General features: G+C 45.8%; 1 protein-coding gene across 1 annotated transcript in view; it reads left to right on the forward strand.

Moving 5' to 3' along the window:
- Nucleotides 1-19006, forward strand: part of gli3 (GLI family zinc finger 3) — a 139163-nt gene that overhangs the window by 91025 nt on the left and 29132 nt on the right. The window contains exons 5-7 of the mRNA XM_061240198.1: nucleotides 2239-2444; nucleotides 8611-8766; nucleotides 14111-14312. Of these exons, the coding sequence (XP_061096182.1) occupies nucleotides 2239-2444; nucleotides 8611-8766; nucleotides 14111-14312 (564 nt within the window). The remainder of the gene's footprint in view (nucleotides 1-2238; nucleotides 2445-8610; nucleotides 8767-14110; nucleotides 14313-19006) is intronic.

Raw genomic sequence — 19006 nt, forward strand, 5'->3', positions numbered from 1 at the left:
GCCCAAAATACCACCACTCTACCACTATGCCTCTGCTGGATTGTCTCACATAACAGAAATGGGCCACATCCATGACCCCGACAGATGGGAATACGCACCGCACTACAATGGGAAAACATCTGTGTTTGAAAATAGTTTTCAGCGCTAGCGCCTTCACAGCCAAGCCGTGGGGCCTACAGTCACATTGATTTAGCTAAGAAACCATCACAGTGGGCCTGGTTTAACAGTGGTGCCTTGCTTGAAGACAGAGGGAGAGGCATTATTGTTTGTGTATGGACGTGTGTGTTCATGCTGTGTGCATGTCCGTGTGTATGTTTAATTGTGTGCAACTTAACAACTACTCACAGGTGTGTACATGCATGAGAATCTGCGTGTGGGTCTGTTCTTGTATGTGTGTTTATGTGTGTGAGTTTGTGTGTTCATTCATGTATGTGTGTGCTTGGATGTCTGTGTGCTTGTGCATGAGTGCGTGTGTGCGTGTGTGAGTGTAAGTGTGAGTTTGTGTGTGTAGGTGTGCATGACTGAGTGTGTGAGAGTCTGCATGTGTGTGTATTTCTGTATGCGTGTGTGAGTCTTTTTGTTTGTGTATGAGTATGTGTGCGTGTCTGTGTTTGCATGTATATGGGAGAGTGTGTGAGTTTATGTGTGTAAGTGTACATGAGTATGTGTGTGTGTGTGTGTGTGTGTGTGTGTGTGTGTGTGTGTGCATGTGTGCATGTGTGTGTATGTGTGTGTATGTGTGTATGCGTGTGTGAGTCTGTATGTGTGTGTATGTTTATGTGTGTGTGTGTGTGTGTGCGTGACCATATGTATGTACACTCTTCCTGTCCGTCCTTGGCTCTTTATTACAGGTCCCAGACCGGAGCTTTAATTGCAGGCCGATGATGTGGAAGTAAGAGAGCAGCAGGAGCTCTGGGGATGTGTCGGGGTGTAATTGGGCTGTTCCGGTCCCTATGCCCCGCCAAGGTCACGTCAAGCCAAACTCCTGCGCGAACTTTCCCTTCCCAGCACTCCTCTCTCCCGAGTGCTTTTGCATCGTCAACGTCCAAGCTGGGTCACATCGATCAGCACGGCCGGACGTCTAATAAGCTTTAATCGCAGAACTTGTCTTTTATGCCTTCCGACACTTGGGATTCGCGAGTTCCTGAAGGGAAAGCTTCTTTTCTTCAAGACCATCATTATGAGGCGATTTTGTAACCTCTTTAGGCAATTAAAATGAGAAGTTTTCTTCAGAGGCTGGTGTGGTTTTATGTGGTGATTTTTTGGGTTCTGTAACAAATTGTAAATCGCTGAGGAAAAGTGTGGTGTGACTGTTGACTTTGGGTTTCAGTGGCGGAAAATCGCAAATGTGCCACAGCTTGTGTTTCTCAGCGGGAAAAGCCCGTTTTCAGGGGTAAAATCTTTATGATTTTTGGGTTTGAAAAACCATTACTCTCCGGATCGACTGGCTCACTCCAGCAGCCGAACACATGTATTGTACAGCTGGGAATTGTGGGTAGTTGTACGAATAGCATCGTTCTACTCATGTCCAAGTAAGACTTACCCATGGAAGCAGGCTTTGATCTATGAAAAAGAAGTGATCAATGGAAATATAGGTCTCTATGGGAGTCTTTTTGTGCCACATCGATGGCAGGAGAGAAATTGTGACATGATTAATCTCGGAATCCTACTAGGCTTCTAAAAGCCTTGAACTAGAAGAGAAGCAAAAGTCTGTTTCCATGCAGTGATGAACATGTCCCTCGCGCTTTGCGCCTCATGTTTCAACACCTCAGCTATTCCGGGGCGGAATTTCCTCGGAGTCCAATAGCCTGGAGCTTGAATATGTTCAGTAAAAACAAATGCAACAGTTATTATTCTGTTATTATTAATAATTGTTCGTACTGTCATACATTGTAGACTTATTTTAGATGTGGTTAGTGATGGATGTGTTTGTAACTCCTGGTAGTTTGCGCAAGTATCAAGTATCGGAACTGCATTTAGAGAAGGGCTGCCCAATTCTGTTCCTGGAAATCTACCTTCCTGTAAGCTTTCAGTCAACCCTGACAAAGAACACCTCATTCAACAGCTAGAGATTATGTTGAGCTCCGAATTAGTAAAATCAGGAGTGCCAAATCAAGATTGAAATGAAAACCTCCAGGAACAGTGTTGGGCAGCGCTGTTTCAGTGGTAGTGAAAGAGTTCACAGTTCATGTTGTCCATAGATGACGTTTGACCTGTTTGTTCTTTTTGTCCTTCCAGGCCCCCCTCGCTGGCCGGCAGCCCCGCGTTTTCAGATATCTCCCTCATCCGAATCTCTCCCCACCGGAACCCGTCGGTGGGGGCTGAGTCCCCGTTCAACCCGCCACACCCGTACATCAACCCGTACATGGACTACATCCGCTCTCTCCACAGCAGCCCCTCCCTCTCCATGATCTCCGCTGCCCGGGGCCTGAGCCCAGCCGACGGTGAGCCCCACATCCTCCCCTACGTACCCTGTGCCCTACAGCGGTCGGAGTCAAGACCACCATAGAGTCCCAGACAAGTGCAGGACCAGGAACAGTGGTGGCTAAGGCAAGACCACCATAGAGTCCCAGACAAGTGCAGGACCAGGAATAGTGGTGGCTGAGGCAAGACCACCATAGAGTCCCAGGCAAGTGCAGGACCAGGAACAGTGGTGGCTGAGGCAAGACCACCATAGAGTCCCAGACAAGTGCAGGACCAGGAACAGTGGTGGCTAAGGCAAGACCACCATAGAGTCCCAGGCAAGTGCAGGACCAGGAACAGTGGTGGCTGAGGCAAGACCACCATAGAGTCCCAGACAAGTGCAGAACCAGGAACAGTGGTGGCTGAGGCAAGACCACCATAGAGTCCCAGACAAGTGCAGGACCAGGAATAGTGGTGGCTGAGGCAAGACCACCATAGAGTCCCAGGCAAGTGCAGGACCAGGAACAGTGGTGGCTGAGGCAAGACCACCATAGAGTCCCAGACAAGTGCAGAACCAGGAACAGTGGTGGCTGAGGCAAGACCACCATAGAGCCCCAGACAAGTGCAGGACCAGGAACGGTGGTAGTTGAGGCAAAAACGAGTCTGAAACAGAGTTGAGACCAGATGAGATTGAGACCTAGCCAAGACCGAGACAGAATGGTAGTGACCATTCTCAATTAACAAGGTGCTTGTGTATGGATGATGTTTACAGATGATCATGAGATTAAAAATATAAATTAAAATAATAATAATTTTTTAAAAAGCTGCTGGCCTCAACTGAGACCAAACTCCATGAATTGCAAGACCAATGGCCGAGACAAGTCCATGACGATAGAAAAAAAGGGGGTGCATCACAAATCAACACTAGCCAGCCCTGTGATGTACCCCCAAAGACTGTACTCGTGCTACAGCCCTGGGTCTGAAACCCTGGTCCTGGAGAGACGTCGGGTCTGCTGGTCCCTGTTGTTATTTCGCACTTAATTGAATTACTCAAAGCAGTTTACATAGCTTGGTTTCTTTGACCTGAATCGGCTGTTGATTCTTAAGATGAAAACCTTGGTCTCCAGTACTGTAGTTGCAGACCTCTGTGATTTAGGTTGTAATTGACTCATTAATTATAATTGGTGTTTCTATCTTGGGTAAATGTCTAATCTGATTTAATTGGTGACTCTAGCTTGGTTAATCCCCTGTTCTGATGCAACTGGTGATTTTTGCCTGGGATAAATGTCTATTGTGTTTTAATTGGCGATTCTATTTTGGTTAATTGGCGATTCTGATTCAGTTCCAAATTCACATTCCTTCTTCCAAAGAATTGATCAAAATTTGCACATTAGAAAAGTAACTCAGTTTGGGCATGTACTCCATTACATGGGTGGATCTTGGAGTAAAATATACAATGATGTCTGTTCTGTAAGTATTTGGACAGTGGTACAATTTCTGTTCTTTTGGCTCTGTACTCAAGCACATTGGGTTTGAAATTAAACAATGAACATAAGGTTAAACCAGTGATTTTAGAGGACCAAAAGTAATTAGATTATTGGCTTCTCAGCTGTTTCTGATTAGACAGGTATATTCAATCCGTTCTTCAGTGCAAGTATACAAAAGCTTTCAGCATCTTGTCTTGATTCTAGGCTTTTGATTGCCTTTGGAGTCTGTTATCCAATCTGCAGGAGTACAGAGCCAAAAGAACAGTAATTTTACCACTGTCCAAATACCTACGGACCTCACTGTAAGTGTGTATCTTCAAGGCTTGTCCAATCCCATTCTTGTTCAATGTATTTGAGAAGCATCAGTGAGACGTTGCAGTCAAACTTCAAGGCTTCGGTCCGGTGGTCTCAGGTGGGCATAGGATGCAGGTGGGGGTGGGACGAGGTCTGACAAAGAGGTGCAATCGGGGAAATCAGTAGAAGGCTCTGTTGTTTAAAGACTCTCAGTCGCCCAGCCCTTCTTGTGGATTGGGGTGTAATTGAAGCTAGGAGCTCAATTACGGAAGGACCCCATTTTCACATGGGACTGCCCCCCTGACCTCTCCATGACTGCTCGGCCATGGCTCAACGATTCGCATCAGAAAGCAGCGACAACTGAAAAAAGACCATTCAGCGCCTAATGGATATCGCAATAATGGCCAAGGCGTAAGGCTTGAATTATGGGTGCCCGAATATTGCACAACTATATGTGCAGTATAGAGGGACGTCTGGCTAATGTGCTGACTTTCTCTGTGTAGCGATGCAGCGCATGGTCTAGAATCTTTAGCCTGCCAGTGTCAAGGATGGCAGGGAGTCCCATAGGGCGGTGTGTGATTGGTCATCACACACCGCCAGGGAGGGAGGGTGGGTTTCAGTGAGCATTTCCTTCCATCTCATCGCACAGTTGTCTCACATCCAGTCTGCCTGCACCAACTGTGCAAAATATGCTAAATATGTGGTCGTTCAGCACAATACAGGGCTCTAGAGTGCTCCCATCTTTTAGGAGCATTTGCTCCTTAAAATTCATGTGTGGAGAAATAATTTAGGAGCACATCTACTAATTGTGATGCATTCATGTCATTTTTCAACTTGAGAGTACATGTGCTCCTTGGAAATGTTAGCTGCATGGCTGTCTGGTATAAATGAGAGTAAAGCCAAAGTTCATGCACCATTTTTCTCTGAGAAAGAAACAACAGCAGCCCCCCAAAAACAGCCACATGACTGCATAATATATAGACTGGGACCACTTCAAGGACTCCTGAGATTTCTTTAGCGATTTGATATTGTTGATTTCAGTTCCAGATTTTCCCAGTTCTGTAAATATAGTTTTTTATATAACAGCCGCATTCCACACTGCTGATTTTATTTAAGGATGGAGAAAAGCAATAGTCGTTTTTAGCGGTTAACCTTTTTTTTCACATGTAAATGAGTATGTTCATAGCAAGCGAAACGGGCCGGATTGCGGATGCTTGAGCAATAAGGAGCTAATCCAAACCGCTCAGCTCGAGCACTCAGGAAGCGTTTTGAGTGCGTCTGGAGGAATCTCGGGACTTGTCCGCCCTTTGCGAAGCAGCCATGAACTAATAGCGCTCTTCGTTTTCCCCCCTTTGCCCCTACATTATGTCTGAGGCTAGAGTAGGCCCTCGCCATTGTTCTCAAGTACGTTTTTGAGTCGGGAATGAAGTAAGAAAAAGAGGGGGGTTGGGGGGTTAGGGGGTTTAAGTAGGGGGGTGGCCCAGTAGAGGAATGCACTACCCCCACCCCCCCCCAAACCTCTTTGTAAAACCTGATCTAATTAGATGACCCGCTCCCCCACAGAAAGACCCCTATTCATGCCCGCTCTACCTGTCCCCCAGCCTCCTTCATGCACCTCACTCCCCTGCACAAAAAGGCAGGATGGGGGCCGGATGGCTGGGGCTCTCTCATGCCCCTCATTCTTCAAAGGGGCCGAGTGTACGCAGGCACAGCGAGACGAGCCCTGACAGAACTTTGGGGGGGGGGGGGTTGGATGTATGAATAAGGAAAGGTAAGGTAAACATGTCCAGGTAGATAGATGGGGAAGCAGAGAGGGAACGCCACTATGGGGGAATGCATCACGGTCTTCCCCTCGTTCCTTGTCTGGACTAAGTTGCTGAGGCGGACTCCAGAACGATACGCGATTATTTAGCTCCTCTGCGTTTATTTGTCCTGCTGACATAGGAGACGTTATGTATCTGTTGGCGACGGACTTGTTTACACCGTCACTCTTCACAACCCCAGTCTACATAACATAGCGTAATGCCTGGTCTGAGAAGGGCCCCTCAGTCAGGCCTTGGTCTACAGCGTGGTAGGATTATCTGTTAGCACTCGTTCGAGACTGTTTTCGCACACGCATTCTAAATGAGCCGTTCTGTAAACTGTAGACACGCGTTCCAGCTGTGAAAATGGAAAATGGGTGTAATAGCTAAAATCACATTGTATGGCAGGTTGTAAAAAGTTTCAGAGCTCTAATATGTTGTCAGTGAGTATTAACAGTGAGTTAAACACCAAAGTGCTGGCTGTGGCCAGTATGCATATAACAGCACACAGTGCTGTATGAAAGATGTTGTCTTGTACGTATGGAATGTCTTGAAATTCAATTGAAGTTGAAATGTTTAATGGTTTTGCCTTTGGTTGATATCGGACAAATACTAATAGTACTAATAGTAACTTGTAGTAATAATATATAGCAAATTTGTAAGGCAACATTTTTGTTTTATGTGATTCATTGGGTGCAGTGTTAAAGTGATATTATTTTGTTTCATTGAACTCAGTTAAATCAAAATCTTGAAAATATTATTTAACATGTAGCTGTGTGTCCTTAAATTAAATTTAGCTCAGTTTCTGAAATTGGCAATAATATAAGGGTTTAACATATCCCTTTCACATCACAAAGATAACCTAAGGTAATGTAGGCTAATCGACTCGGGAAATTAAAATGGTGGCAGCAGAGTTTCACCCACACCCGCTTCAGTCATGTGACTGTCATCCGCAGATGTGCATTACTGTAGCTGTCATGTAAAACAAATGGCAACAAATGGATAAAATACAAAGAAGACTTGATTTGAGATGACAGCACGGGCCAGCCGCGCACCCAACGGAAGGCGGAGTAACGTCGTGCGGCGTAATGTGACGTTACAGTGAATCACTTGGAGTACCCTCCTTTCTCTGTCTCTCTTTCTTTCTCTCTCTCCTTCTCATTTGAATCCAAACACACTTCATCAGCATTTCCATCCCACTGTTTTGCTGATAGAACACCCCGTGGGTCTAAAAACACACAGTCGCCGGGTGTAAAGCTTATTTCCTACCCCCCCCACCACCACCACCACCACCACCACCACTGAAGTTCCATGGAGATGGCCCTCATCTGTGTACCGGTGCCAAGGATCTTTTGATTTGGAATTCCGCAAAGCTCCCTCTGTGTGCGAAGGGAGAATGAGACACATTACGGTTCAATCCAGAACCACACTTAAGGCGGAAAAAGGAAGACAATTAAGAAATCCTCCCCCCAAAGACATAATACCCAAAACGAATTAATTTGGAATTTCTCCTTATATTGGCAGAACCCAATCAGAGACGCATATTGCGCGCATACAGACCGGTCTTTAGAGCAGAGCTTTCATCCCTCTTTTAGTTATTTATTTTTGCCTCTTTATTTTTTTTAAAACTGGAATTAGCCGTAACACTTTATGGGGCTAAACTGATTTCCCATTTGCATCCAGAATCACAGTATCAGTCTTTTTTTTTTCCATCCCTCCCTCTGTTTTTCTTTTCTTTTTTTTTTGCCTTTTCTTGGTGACGATATTTGCATACCGATGCGCGATGCCAGATGTTTATTTTTAGGATGTAGTTCAAGGACTTAGCTCTCTATTACTAAGGAAGGGGGGAGAAAAAGCAGAGATGGAGAGAGGGGGAGAAAGAAAGAGAGAGAGAGGGAGGGAGAGGGGGCAAAATGTGTTACTGTTTCTTTATGCATGCAGATCTGGGCAGATTTGAGCTTTGTTTTATTTGGTTTTAAGTAGTGGAGGGAAGAGCAGGTTGAATATCTGTCTCCTGCAGCTCTGCTCCACACGATAACACCAGCTCTCTCTCTGGCTGCAGAAAGCACAGCGGTGCGCATGTGTATACACACACACACACACACACACTCACACACACACACAGACACAACAGAATGAGAAAAGTGAGAGAAAAAGAAAGGTGAAATGAAAGAGGGAAGGGAAGAAACAAAATTGTGAAAAATCCAAATGTTTTGAGGACCACAAAAAATAGCATTTCGCTATGATACGGGGATGTGTTAGTGTTAGTGAAACATTTTTCAGGTTTTGTATCACTATGGGGGGTGTAGTGATTTTAACACCACTTGGAAGGAAACAAGGTCAGATCTATTCAAATTCCAATTTCCCGCTTCTTCCCTTATGTACGGTACTAGCACAAGAAAAGGCTGGTACTGTACGTGAAAATGAGATTTAATTTCATTGCATCATTCAGTTGCCTTTCTTATCCAGAGCAACAAAAAAAATAATCGTATTCAGAAAAGGTCTCACAATGTCTCAGTGAGCTCTAAACTTATATTCGATAAAGTGAGTCTGTATTCACAATTAGGCCTGTATCTGTCCCCTCCCAGCGTTTTCACTGTGTTTCTGCCCTACCCTGTCCCCAGCTCCCCACACTGGTTTGACCACCGCCGAGTACTACCACCAGATGGCGCTGCTAGCGGGCCACCGCAGCCCTTACGCCGACATCATCCCCTCCGTGGCGTCCACAGCCGGGGCGGGGGCCAGCGCCCTGCACATGGAGTATCTGCAGGCCATGGAGGGTGAGTCACAGCCACCGGTCGCATGCAAAGTTAAGCCGATATTCAAATTAGACTGGGCTTCACCAGTCTGCCTGTCCAACATGCACACCATAGCCCCTACCCAGTACGAATCTACTTCAAAGGCTTCCTTGAAATTAGTTGTTATTTTATTTTGGCAAGGGGGTGAGGGTCAAGGGGTCTTTTGAAATGAAAACCATGATCGCAACAACGGATTTAGATTTATGCAGTTTTAACCAAATACATTCCCCGGCATACGTTCCTTTTTCTTCTTATTGAGTAATTGTAGGTGCATTTAAAGGAGCTTGATGAACCAGCTATATTATATGCATTTCATTCTACTTGTAACCATTGTAAGTCATTTAAATATAGCGCAGAAATAGCAAATGTGTTGTTTATGATTGACACCTCCTCTGATCTAAAAATAACATTGACATTTATGGAGGATTGGAGGCGAGGAAACGTCTTATGAGCGCTAAGCAACTGTTTTTTTCTTTGCGTCTGATGCTTACTGTACATAAGCATTCATATTCAGCGTTTCATATTACGAAACTAAATTCTTAGGAATCAGTTCAGTATTCATTTTATGAAAGTGTCAAAACAATGTCCACTCCTCCTTGTGCTCAGATATTATTAGTAAGCATACACTTTTTGTCAGAAAAAAAGTATCTTCATCTGACTTTGCCTGTCTGTTTTAAAATGTTGGATACTTCATCGATAAAAAATAACGTGAAATTCCGAAGGATAATTTGTGGTAATAATGCAATGCGAAACCTGCGTGCCTTGGGAATATGCCTAAGGGTTTTATATGAACAGAGCTCTGGAATTTCATAGGACTACCCCAGCCATTCTGTCCAATGCTCAGCATATGTGGAAATAACACAAACAAAATGGTGAAAGACAGAAACCTAAGTTGCATTATTCACCAGAAGTATTTAAATGAGCTATTGTCTTAATATGCCGGGTAGGGCTACGCATATACCAGTGTTATGCTAATGAGTTATTTTACAGTGTAAATAGGAAATTAAATGCACACTGAATCGCAGGAAGGTCGCCCGGCTTCACCCTTTTCTCTTTGATGAGAATGTATTTAGTCAGTCAGTGTCTGCTTTCATGCAGCCTGAGCATGAAGTACCCTTTTACTCCGTACAAACTAATTAAAAGTATCCAAACTTGCATGGGTATCAGAAAATTAATTGCTATTAAGTGGGAATTGGAATGTCCCACCATTCATCACTGTAAAAAAATCCTTTCTTCTGTGTCAGTGTTTTAGATTAATAGACTGAAACAAAACAATTAGGGGCGAAATTTAAATGGAGATGTTGGCTCTTTTTAATTCGAATCGTCTGTGATCATGGCTGGTAATAAGTCATCACGTTTTAACAATGTGTGTTCCAAGCCGGGGAAAATTAACACTTTAAAGCTGCCTTTCATTATAATCAAGATGTATTTTTTAAAGAATGCTCTGTATCAAGAGGCTTTGGGATAATAACTGGGCAAGCGCGTTATAGCTGGGGTTGGTGCGTTACTCTCATCAGCGTAATTACCTAAAGAGAGATCTTCTGTAATGGAGAGATAGACCTTTCCTGGCTGTTTGTGTTTTAATGGTCCATTGTCTCCCCCTTTGAGCCTTTAATCACAGATTTTCTTTGACTCTGACATCTCTAACATCACTATTTGGAAAAGTTCTTACACAAGAAGTTCCTGGGATGTCTCTTCATGGCAACAGTTGTTTCCAGCCATCCTTTTTTAACAGTTCAAGATGCTTTATTTTTTTAAACGGCTGTAGCAAATGTCTGCAAACCGTGAAAACACCTTCAGGTGTTGTTTATCATAGCTGATAGTATAGCATAAGGGTGAGAAAATCCCTCTTCACGCGACTAGCATCTGTTGTTTCGGTAGCTGTTTAGATGCATTGGCTGAAACCGTTTGGGCATTGTTTTACTGTCACAGTGAATATACGACCAGCCACTCCTAATGAGATTGCTTATTGCGTGTTGACACTGATAGTTTCAACGCAAGCTGAATAAATCTGAACAACACCGGCTCCACTAGCAGCGGCTTAATACAGCGTGACGATAATCACTTCAACAGCACGGGTCAAATAAATATTAACAAGCACATTACTTGTACCGGCGGGTTGCGTTTTTTTCCCAGCATTCATCCTGCGCGCGCTCCAGTCACGGAGCGTGCCGTGTGACTGAGGCATCGGGGGCGGGTAGGGTCGGTGCGGGTTTTTGTTTTTTCGACGCTGTCCATCTCTCCTGTCTGAGCTCTCCCTGTCCACTTGAATTAATGGCGGTCCCGCCTAACCGCGCGTCCCTTCCATAAATCAAGGGGAAAATGAGAGGAGCGCTTCTGCTACGGAGCAGGGCTCTCTTTCCTCCGACTCCTCCGGTTTCGCCAATTTATCATATCGCCACGCATTAATAAACAGGGTTCCCCTGGGGTTAGCCTACCACAGGACACCTCCTCCGCCCTCCACCTAATTCTCCACAAGTGGAGCCGGTCCATCACAGGCAGGCGGGGGGCGGTGTTCGGCGAAAAAGGCCAGGACCCTTACCCACTCCACCCCTAGCCCCGCCCCGAACCTCACACATACCTGCGTCACGTTGAGCTGCGGCAAAACATTGCAAAACGTTTATTTAAGCTTTAAAATATAGGCCTACGTCATTAATTATTCGGGCTACACCCGATACACCCACCAAACAGGAGCAAACATATCTCAAAGCCTGTTGTAAAACATTGCAAAAAAAAATTTATGCCAGAAACCATAGCAAAACATACCCGCAGCAAAAGAGAGTTTAAAGAAAGGTGACAGACACCTGCCTCACACCTTACGACCTGGAAGTCGTACTTGAGAGGAAGTCATACTTGAGAGCACAGTGGTCTGAAACATCACATCTGTTGTCCTGTTAATTCATGTCATTATACTTGGCTTATCCAGGTCGACTCTAGCTCTTGTGTGTTACTAATAAGTTATATAGAGCTAATATGTATGTCTATACACTCTTTATTAATCATGTATAACACCATAGCTGTGCCCACAGTGTCAGGGTAAGAAGTCAAAGTAAAATATTTAAAGTAATATTTATCGAGATGAACAATGCTTCTATACTGTACCTGATATTTCCCTGCCAGAATAATGGGGCCAAAGTGGATGCTTGTATGGCTGTATATGGATGTGTTTTCTGGCTAGTGCTATAAGCATTCCCAGCACAACCAGGTCAGTTCGGTTGCATCAAACCGCTGTATATTGACTGCAGAGCCGCATTTTCCACGCGATTACCGTCGCACACGTACGTGCGCAAATCTACGAGAGCACGCCTGGTGGATTCCTTCCCCCTTTGAAATCTTTGCTTGAAAGAATCAGTAAATTTATCGGAAGCAAACAGCACAGCTCTATATAGGCCAGCTGAGACAATGCAGGGGGTGTTCCCCTCCTGCCGGCGAGATACGTTTAAGACAGACGCACAGCAGCAAGCAGCAGCCTCACCGCGGCACGTATACGCTGATTTACATCTGAATGGCGGGGCTGTAATCGCTGAATGTGTCAGACAAGCCAGGGAGGGGGGAAAGAATCGGGTAATGCGGTTTTGTTTGCCTGCAAAAAAAAATCAAATAAATAATAAAATGAAATAATAAAAATGGGTCTGAGTCACAAAGCCATTGTGTCACTCTCCGCACAAAACCCGGCGCTCCCCTTTTTCTTTCTGTATTTGTGCTTTCCATTTTTTTGTTTGTTTGTGACATCTAGGAGTGAAAGGAAAACAAAAGTAATTTCTTAGGCCGTTTGTGGGGTTTGTGTTGAAAGCGCACTATGCCCTGCCTGTTTTTTTTTTTTTTATATCGCAGCTTTCAAGCGAAAATTAAAAGAGAAAAATTCAGAGCCGTTCAGTGCAGTCACACTATTGAGAAGGGAAGCCCAAGCTGAAATTAAATTGAATTCTGTTGTAACGTGGCCAGTAACCTTGTCCTGGATATGTGACAGACGTTTTTTATATTCACACTCGGATGAAGATTTTGTTTTGTTGAACTTTTTGATTTATAACCTGGAACAGCCAATCTAATCTCCTGAGCCATTTTTCGAACATGAAGCCCCAGAGATCCTGTTACTTTGGCATAACCAGGTAGAGCTCCATGAAAGAAAAGGGAAGTTTCCAGGTTTTAAGAGTAGCCTAGTCAGCTGCTCACACAGGAATTCTGCCACCTCTCTCTCTCTCTCTCTCTCTCTCTCTCTCTCTCTCTCACTCACATACACACTCTCCCTCTCTTTCTTTTCTCTAACTCGCTCCTTCTCTCTCACACCTCAGTCTCTCACTCTCTGTATCCCAAAATGCAAAGCGCATCCTCAACAAGAGAGGAAGAGCTCTTAAAATCACACCCCAGGCCACTCTGAAGAAGCTAGCCAAGCAGGGCGCTATTGTTCTCCTGATTGGCTCATTCTCCTGGCTCTCGTGATGGCTGAATGGGCCATAGAGCTGCCAACAAAAGGGTGGGGTGGAGAGGGAGGACAAAATGAACTCCAAAATGGGACCTATCTATGCATTTCCCATTGAGACCCATCGGATTCTGTGTCCTGTAGCTCTCTAGTGTAATGGCTCATCCCCCAAGGGCTCAAGCCACTTTGAAAGGATAAAAATGTTTTAAGTAGAAAAGGAAAGCTGTTCTGTGATTGGGTGGACATGCACAGCAGCAACAGGCAAGAGCAGGAATGCCTCCACCCAATGAGGGAAAGAACTAGGGATATGGTTGGATTATTCAGGACTGTTGATTCAATATAAACAGTCTCCGTACAATGTAAGCACTGCCTGATGCCTTATAATCTACTCCTCATAAATTATTTCTTATCTATTTCTTTGCAGAATTAACAACAGACTCAAATGGCCTTGGAGCAAAATGCAAAACATGAAAAGTTATGAATAGAAGCAGTCAGCAGCCGCAGTCAGAGAAAGTCATGAAAATATTATTGCAGCAATTTCCACCCCTGTAACACTATAGAACGCTGAGAGTAATGGTATACCATCTGTTGCCTTTCATCTTGGCTGCCACTCCAGCACTTCGAACCGTGTAGGGGCAGCCTGTAGACTAGTAGCTAAGGTACATTACTGGAACCCCGGAAGGTTGGTGTTTCAAGCCCCAGTGTAGCCACAACAAGATCCACCCAGCTGTTGGGACCTTGAGTAAGGCCCTTAACCCCACATTGCTCCAAGGGGGATTGTCCCCTGCTTAGTCTAATCAACTGTAAGGTTAAAAGGCTCAGCTGAATAACAAATGATTATATCATAAAAAGCATTGGTGTACTTCCCCCCCTTTCTAACAGACGGGCACCTCTCCTTCCTCGCAGGGTCGCGGTTCCCCAGCCCCCGCCTCACGGCCCGCCCCAGTCGCAAGCGTGCGCTGCCCATCTCCCCGCTGTCGGACCACAGCTTCGACCTCCAGACCATGATCCGCACCTCGCCCAACTCGCTGGTCACCATCCTCAACAACTCCCGCTCCAGCTCGTCCACCAGCGGCTCCTACGGACATCTCTCTGCCGGCGCCATCAGGTGAGGGTGGCTTCTGTCTGATGCTTAAAGCTCCGGATAAGACCTGAAACTGTTGATTGAAAGCCTGCCTGTAGCCTTGTGGCTGAGGTACGTGACTGGGCCCCAGAAGGTTGGTGTTGGTGTTTGAAGTCCTGATAAATAAGTTGAAAGTCCCTTTGTTTAAGCGTGTCAGCTAAATAACAGTAATGTAATGTAATTTAAAATATTTTTCTGTGCTTGATTGATCTTCGCTGCTGCAATTGAGCTAACCAAGAGGACCGGAATGCGGGGTTTGCACTTTTTGATAGTTATTTCATATGCTCCAATACAGCAGACAAGGTCAGTAAAGCGTGGAAAAGTATTTGAATCCAAAACAATTACGTATTTGACCCATGTCTGCTCAGAAACCACAGCAGGGACCAGACGGGTGTTTCACAGAGAAGGATTACGGAGTTAGCTGGAGAACTGTACCTGGAACAGATATTTTTTACTTCAGACCATGTTCCAGATTGGGGGGGTTCTGGGTTTTACTGGGTTATGCGGCTAAATCGGTAACTCTTCTTTGAGATGCAGCTCCATAGCTGTCTGACCCCCCTCTGCTCTTCTACAGCTTAACTTCTGCCTGAAACAACCTTCAGGGAGGGACTAAACAGTTAAATGTTTGTGGTAAATCAAGTATGATAGGGCACATTTTACTATATATACCTTCTCCAGCCTCAGGTTTATAAGCACTTATTTGATTAAGTCCTTTGGCCCACTTCACTGAAGCAACTCTGTGACCCCACATACCACACAGCTTGTACGGAGCCACACATCCCCTCCTAAAGGCACTGCTTGTGGTTTAAAACCTTCCCAGACTGTTGACTCAAAGCCCCTCTTTGCTTTTCCATGGTCACCCACCGCCTCCCCCTATCCCAGCCCTGTGTTAGTCATAGTCTGGCCTATGTCAACCTCCCCCAGTGCCTCAAACCCCAAACACGCACACACACACACACACACACACGCGCGCACACACACACACACACACACACACACACACACATACACACACGTACACACACTTCAAGCAGACATATAGACTGCCTGTCTATGCATATACACTGCCCTTGACTGTGCATTATCTGTCTGGAGTATCCTGCTCTGAGATGAAAAAGGCCTCGCTATAGCACACATGCCAATTCCAGCCCCCCGCCACCCTACGCCCTGTATCCATGCCAGGAAGAGTGAAACAGGCCCCAACTCCAATGGGGTTGAACAGGGGGTGGATCTAGCCAGTTTCCCAGTGTTTGAAAGCTCCAGACCCACGCATGTCACTCAGACTCTCCGCCTCCTCAGCTCTCCGGGCTAGGAAGGGGTCCTGACACTGTGCTGCTGTTCACTAGTACTGCCTGTAAGCAAGCCAGCCTCAGTCTCTGGGGTAGGGACATTTCCCCTCTTACCCATTTACCCTGGGTAAAAATCTCCAAAAGGTTGGTCGGTTCTTGACAGATGAATAAACGATTCCACAAAGTCACATTACAGAGCAGGCCCGCTTGACTGTCCGCAATGTATGCTTTGAATCCTCACACCAGGGTTTCCTTGCATAGGCTTGATTCCTAAGTAGGGCACTGTATAAGGTATAGAGTCTGAATTACCTTAGTATATTTCCAGCTGTGTAAATGCAATTTGATAGCATGCAAAAAAATGTGAGCTAGGTTAGCCATGTTGTTTATGGGTGTATGGTAAGCTAATGCAGCTTAATATAACATAATAGAGAAGCCACTATCGCAGATGACTGTAAACACGACCATTCCAGGAGTGGCGTGACCCAAAATAAATAAGGGAGGGTGAGCTACTGAAAGAACTACTGTGGGAGAAATAGAAATAATGAGAATGGGACCAAAAAACAAGAAGAAAGAGGAGGCATGAGAGAATGACAGGGAGAGAGAAGTAAGGAGTGAAAGAATGAGGGGAGTGCAGACTCCTTGCGAGGGGAGTGATGAATGAACGGCTCGTCGGAAAATAAATTGAAGGGAACAGGCAAGGGCTCTCACCGAACATGAAATCCGCTATTAGGGGGGAAGCGTGTGAACAAATCTCACCCGCACCCCTCCCCCTCCGACTGATATGCATCTCCTGATTAATGTCCCCTCCGTCAAGCGCAGAGAGCTTTACCTTAACTGGACGGCGGAGTCATATTTCATGCGGGGATGAGAGGCGACGGGAGGAGAACGGGTGAAGAGGGAAGAGGAACGGGGCCGGAGACGAGGGGGGACAGAGGCCGAGGGGACGAACACGCCTGCTACGGCAGAGGTGGACAAATGTTTTTCACAGAGCCCCGTAAATAACATTACATTAGCGAAATCGGCTGTATTGGTAGTATCGGAAATGGAAGGTGACACCCCATGCAAATTTATACTTGCCGTTCGACTGACAGCCTGGTGGTGATAAAGCAGGCCACAGCTCTGGTCCGACTGCGATTGCTGTCCGCTGTCCCTTCCTGGACATTTGAACTGGATGTTTGCTACCAGAAAAATGAGTTCCTCCCAAGCAATAAGTGTACCTTCTTAAGGGAAAGTCCTCCTGTAGGATGGGAGAAAGGCAGAAGAAGGGAAGTTCGTGTTCGGCACTGCAGGAAGCAGCCGGAGGGCCTTGCATCAAACCCCCTGGGGCAACAAGACCGGGGGGTCAGAGGGACACCATGCATGTCGACCCCTGCTCCCGCATTAGACAGATGTGCTCTGACCCCCTCCTTCATCCACCTGTGTGGAGGAATATTAAATGAACACCTCTCCCCTGCCTCGTGTTGGGATGTAAGTGTCCGATCCGACTGGTAGTTTCGGATAATGCAGGTCCGTGTGCAGCTAGGCTAAACTGGTAACTCTACAGGAGGCCTCAGGTGATTAGGACACCCAAGGCAGTGTTCTGTTCTCGTCTGCATAGTTCTGAATTTGCTCCTTGTTTTCCTGTACATCAGTTTGATCGATTGGGTGAACTGGGCCAATTATCACCGTCATTAGTTGAATTCCCTTGTTTCGTCGCTCAAGCGGAACAAATGAAGGCAAACACATTTCAGGGCCTCCTTGACTGTGATGGGGAGAGACAGATTTACCTTTTTTATTTCAGTGCTAGGGATACTCAATCTGCTCATTCACTTACGTTGTGAAGTCTGGCTTGCAGGGTTAAATTATTGCCTTTCGAATCTCGAATTTGAAGTTTGCTTCAAATTCAAGTAGAAAAATTGTTCTGGCTTTGGTCTGCACTTTAGGAGCGATTACCAGACAAGGATTTTTTTATCAGCACTTCACCTTTATTTATTCGCTTAATCCCAGCAAATAAATCATACTCAGAAATTCTTGTTCGGCATGTTTCTCGGGCCCAGAAACAAAAAAAGAAGAAAGAAAACAAGCTCAACGGCACAGAGCCTGGGAGTAATTGCATTATGGCCTCTTGGTGGGCTGAGTGCCAGGGCCCTTTGATTTTGCGTATTTGTAAGGAGGCGGCCATTGAGGGGATTAAGAAGGTCTAATTGCTCGCGGCAGAGTACCAACCACCAAAGGAAATGTCTGAGCTCGACCCAGTACTGTGTCACTGCCGCTCCGAGTTACTGTACGCAAGTCTTTGAACATACATACAAATTAAGTGCATTTCAAATATTTATTAATCTCTTTGGAAGGTCCAATGCGGCATATTGATTGTACTTCTCTTACATTTGAGACGTTGCCCCGTTGGATAAATGGCAGGACATTTGCAGGAGTAATGTAGGCGAGGAGCGTCGCGAGAGGTAGTCGAAACAGAATCCCTTAACCATCGCTCCGGAGCGTTTGTTCGTTTTTTCTTCGGCGGGGACTTTCGAGGGCGCGGCTCTCGTCAGAGGGGGCCTTGGCGACCGGCACCACGGCAACACCCGTCAATCAAGGTGCAGCGCAGGCACGGCGATCGCAGGTACGGAGAGGAGCCCCTCCGTCATTCGCCGGTAGCGATTGATCACTGATCGAAAGTGTTCGGTCCGAGGGGGAGGCCGATCCGTCACGGTGCGGGCTGGGACACGCGGTCGTTGACAGGGCCGAGATGGGCTTCGCTCCGCGGCCCCCACAAGCAAATGAGTGATATGACAAGCGCCGGGGCTGTGGGCGCATCTCGTCCCATTGATTTCCACTCCGTCGGTAATAAGATCAGCAGACATATGGAACAACTTAGACTCCGGCCTCAGTCGGAGAATGAATGGAGTCCCCTCGCACGTCGGAGGGACTTTTTATCAAGCCAGATGGACTGGCGTTTTTGGAAGATTCCCCGGGGCTTGGTTTCGGCAACCAATATGTCTTGCGAACACCTCGGTGCCTTCTTGATCCAGGGCGGTGGTTCAGTTCTTTACTGTACCCGGCCGATTAGACAATGTTGATTCTGCATTCTGGTCTGTTCGAGTGTTCCTTTTCCAATTCCCCACATTGTTGTGATTATGAGAGTTAACTTCTAGCTCTGTAGCAGGGCTTCTCCACCCAGATCCACAGCGGCTGGAGTCCCCAAGACCTTAAATTCCAGCCAAGTGATTAACCACCTAATACACCCAATTATAACTACAGTGGTGTGAAAAAGTGTTTGCCCCCTTCCTGATTTCTTATTTTTTTGCATGTTTGTCACACTTAAATGTTTCAGATCATCAAACAAATTTAAATATAATTTAAAGACAACACAAGTAAACACAAAATGCAGTTTTTAAATGAAGGTGTTTATTA

This window comes from Conger conger, chromosome 4, assembly GCF_963514075.1.
Source record: "Conger conger chromosome 4, fConCon1.1, whole genome shotgun sequence".
NCBI classification, from domain to species: Eukaryota; Metazoa; Chordata; class Actinopteri; order Anguilliformes; family Congridae; genus Conger; species Conger conger.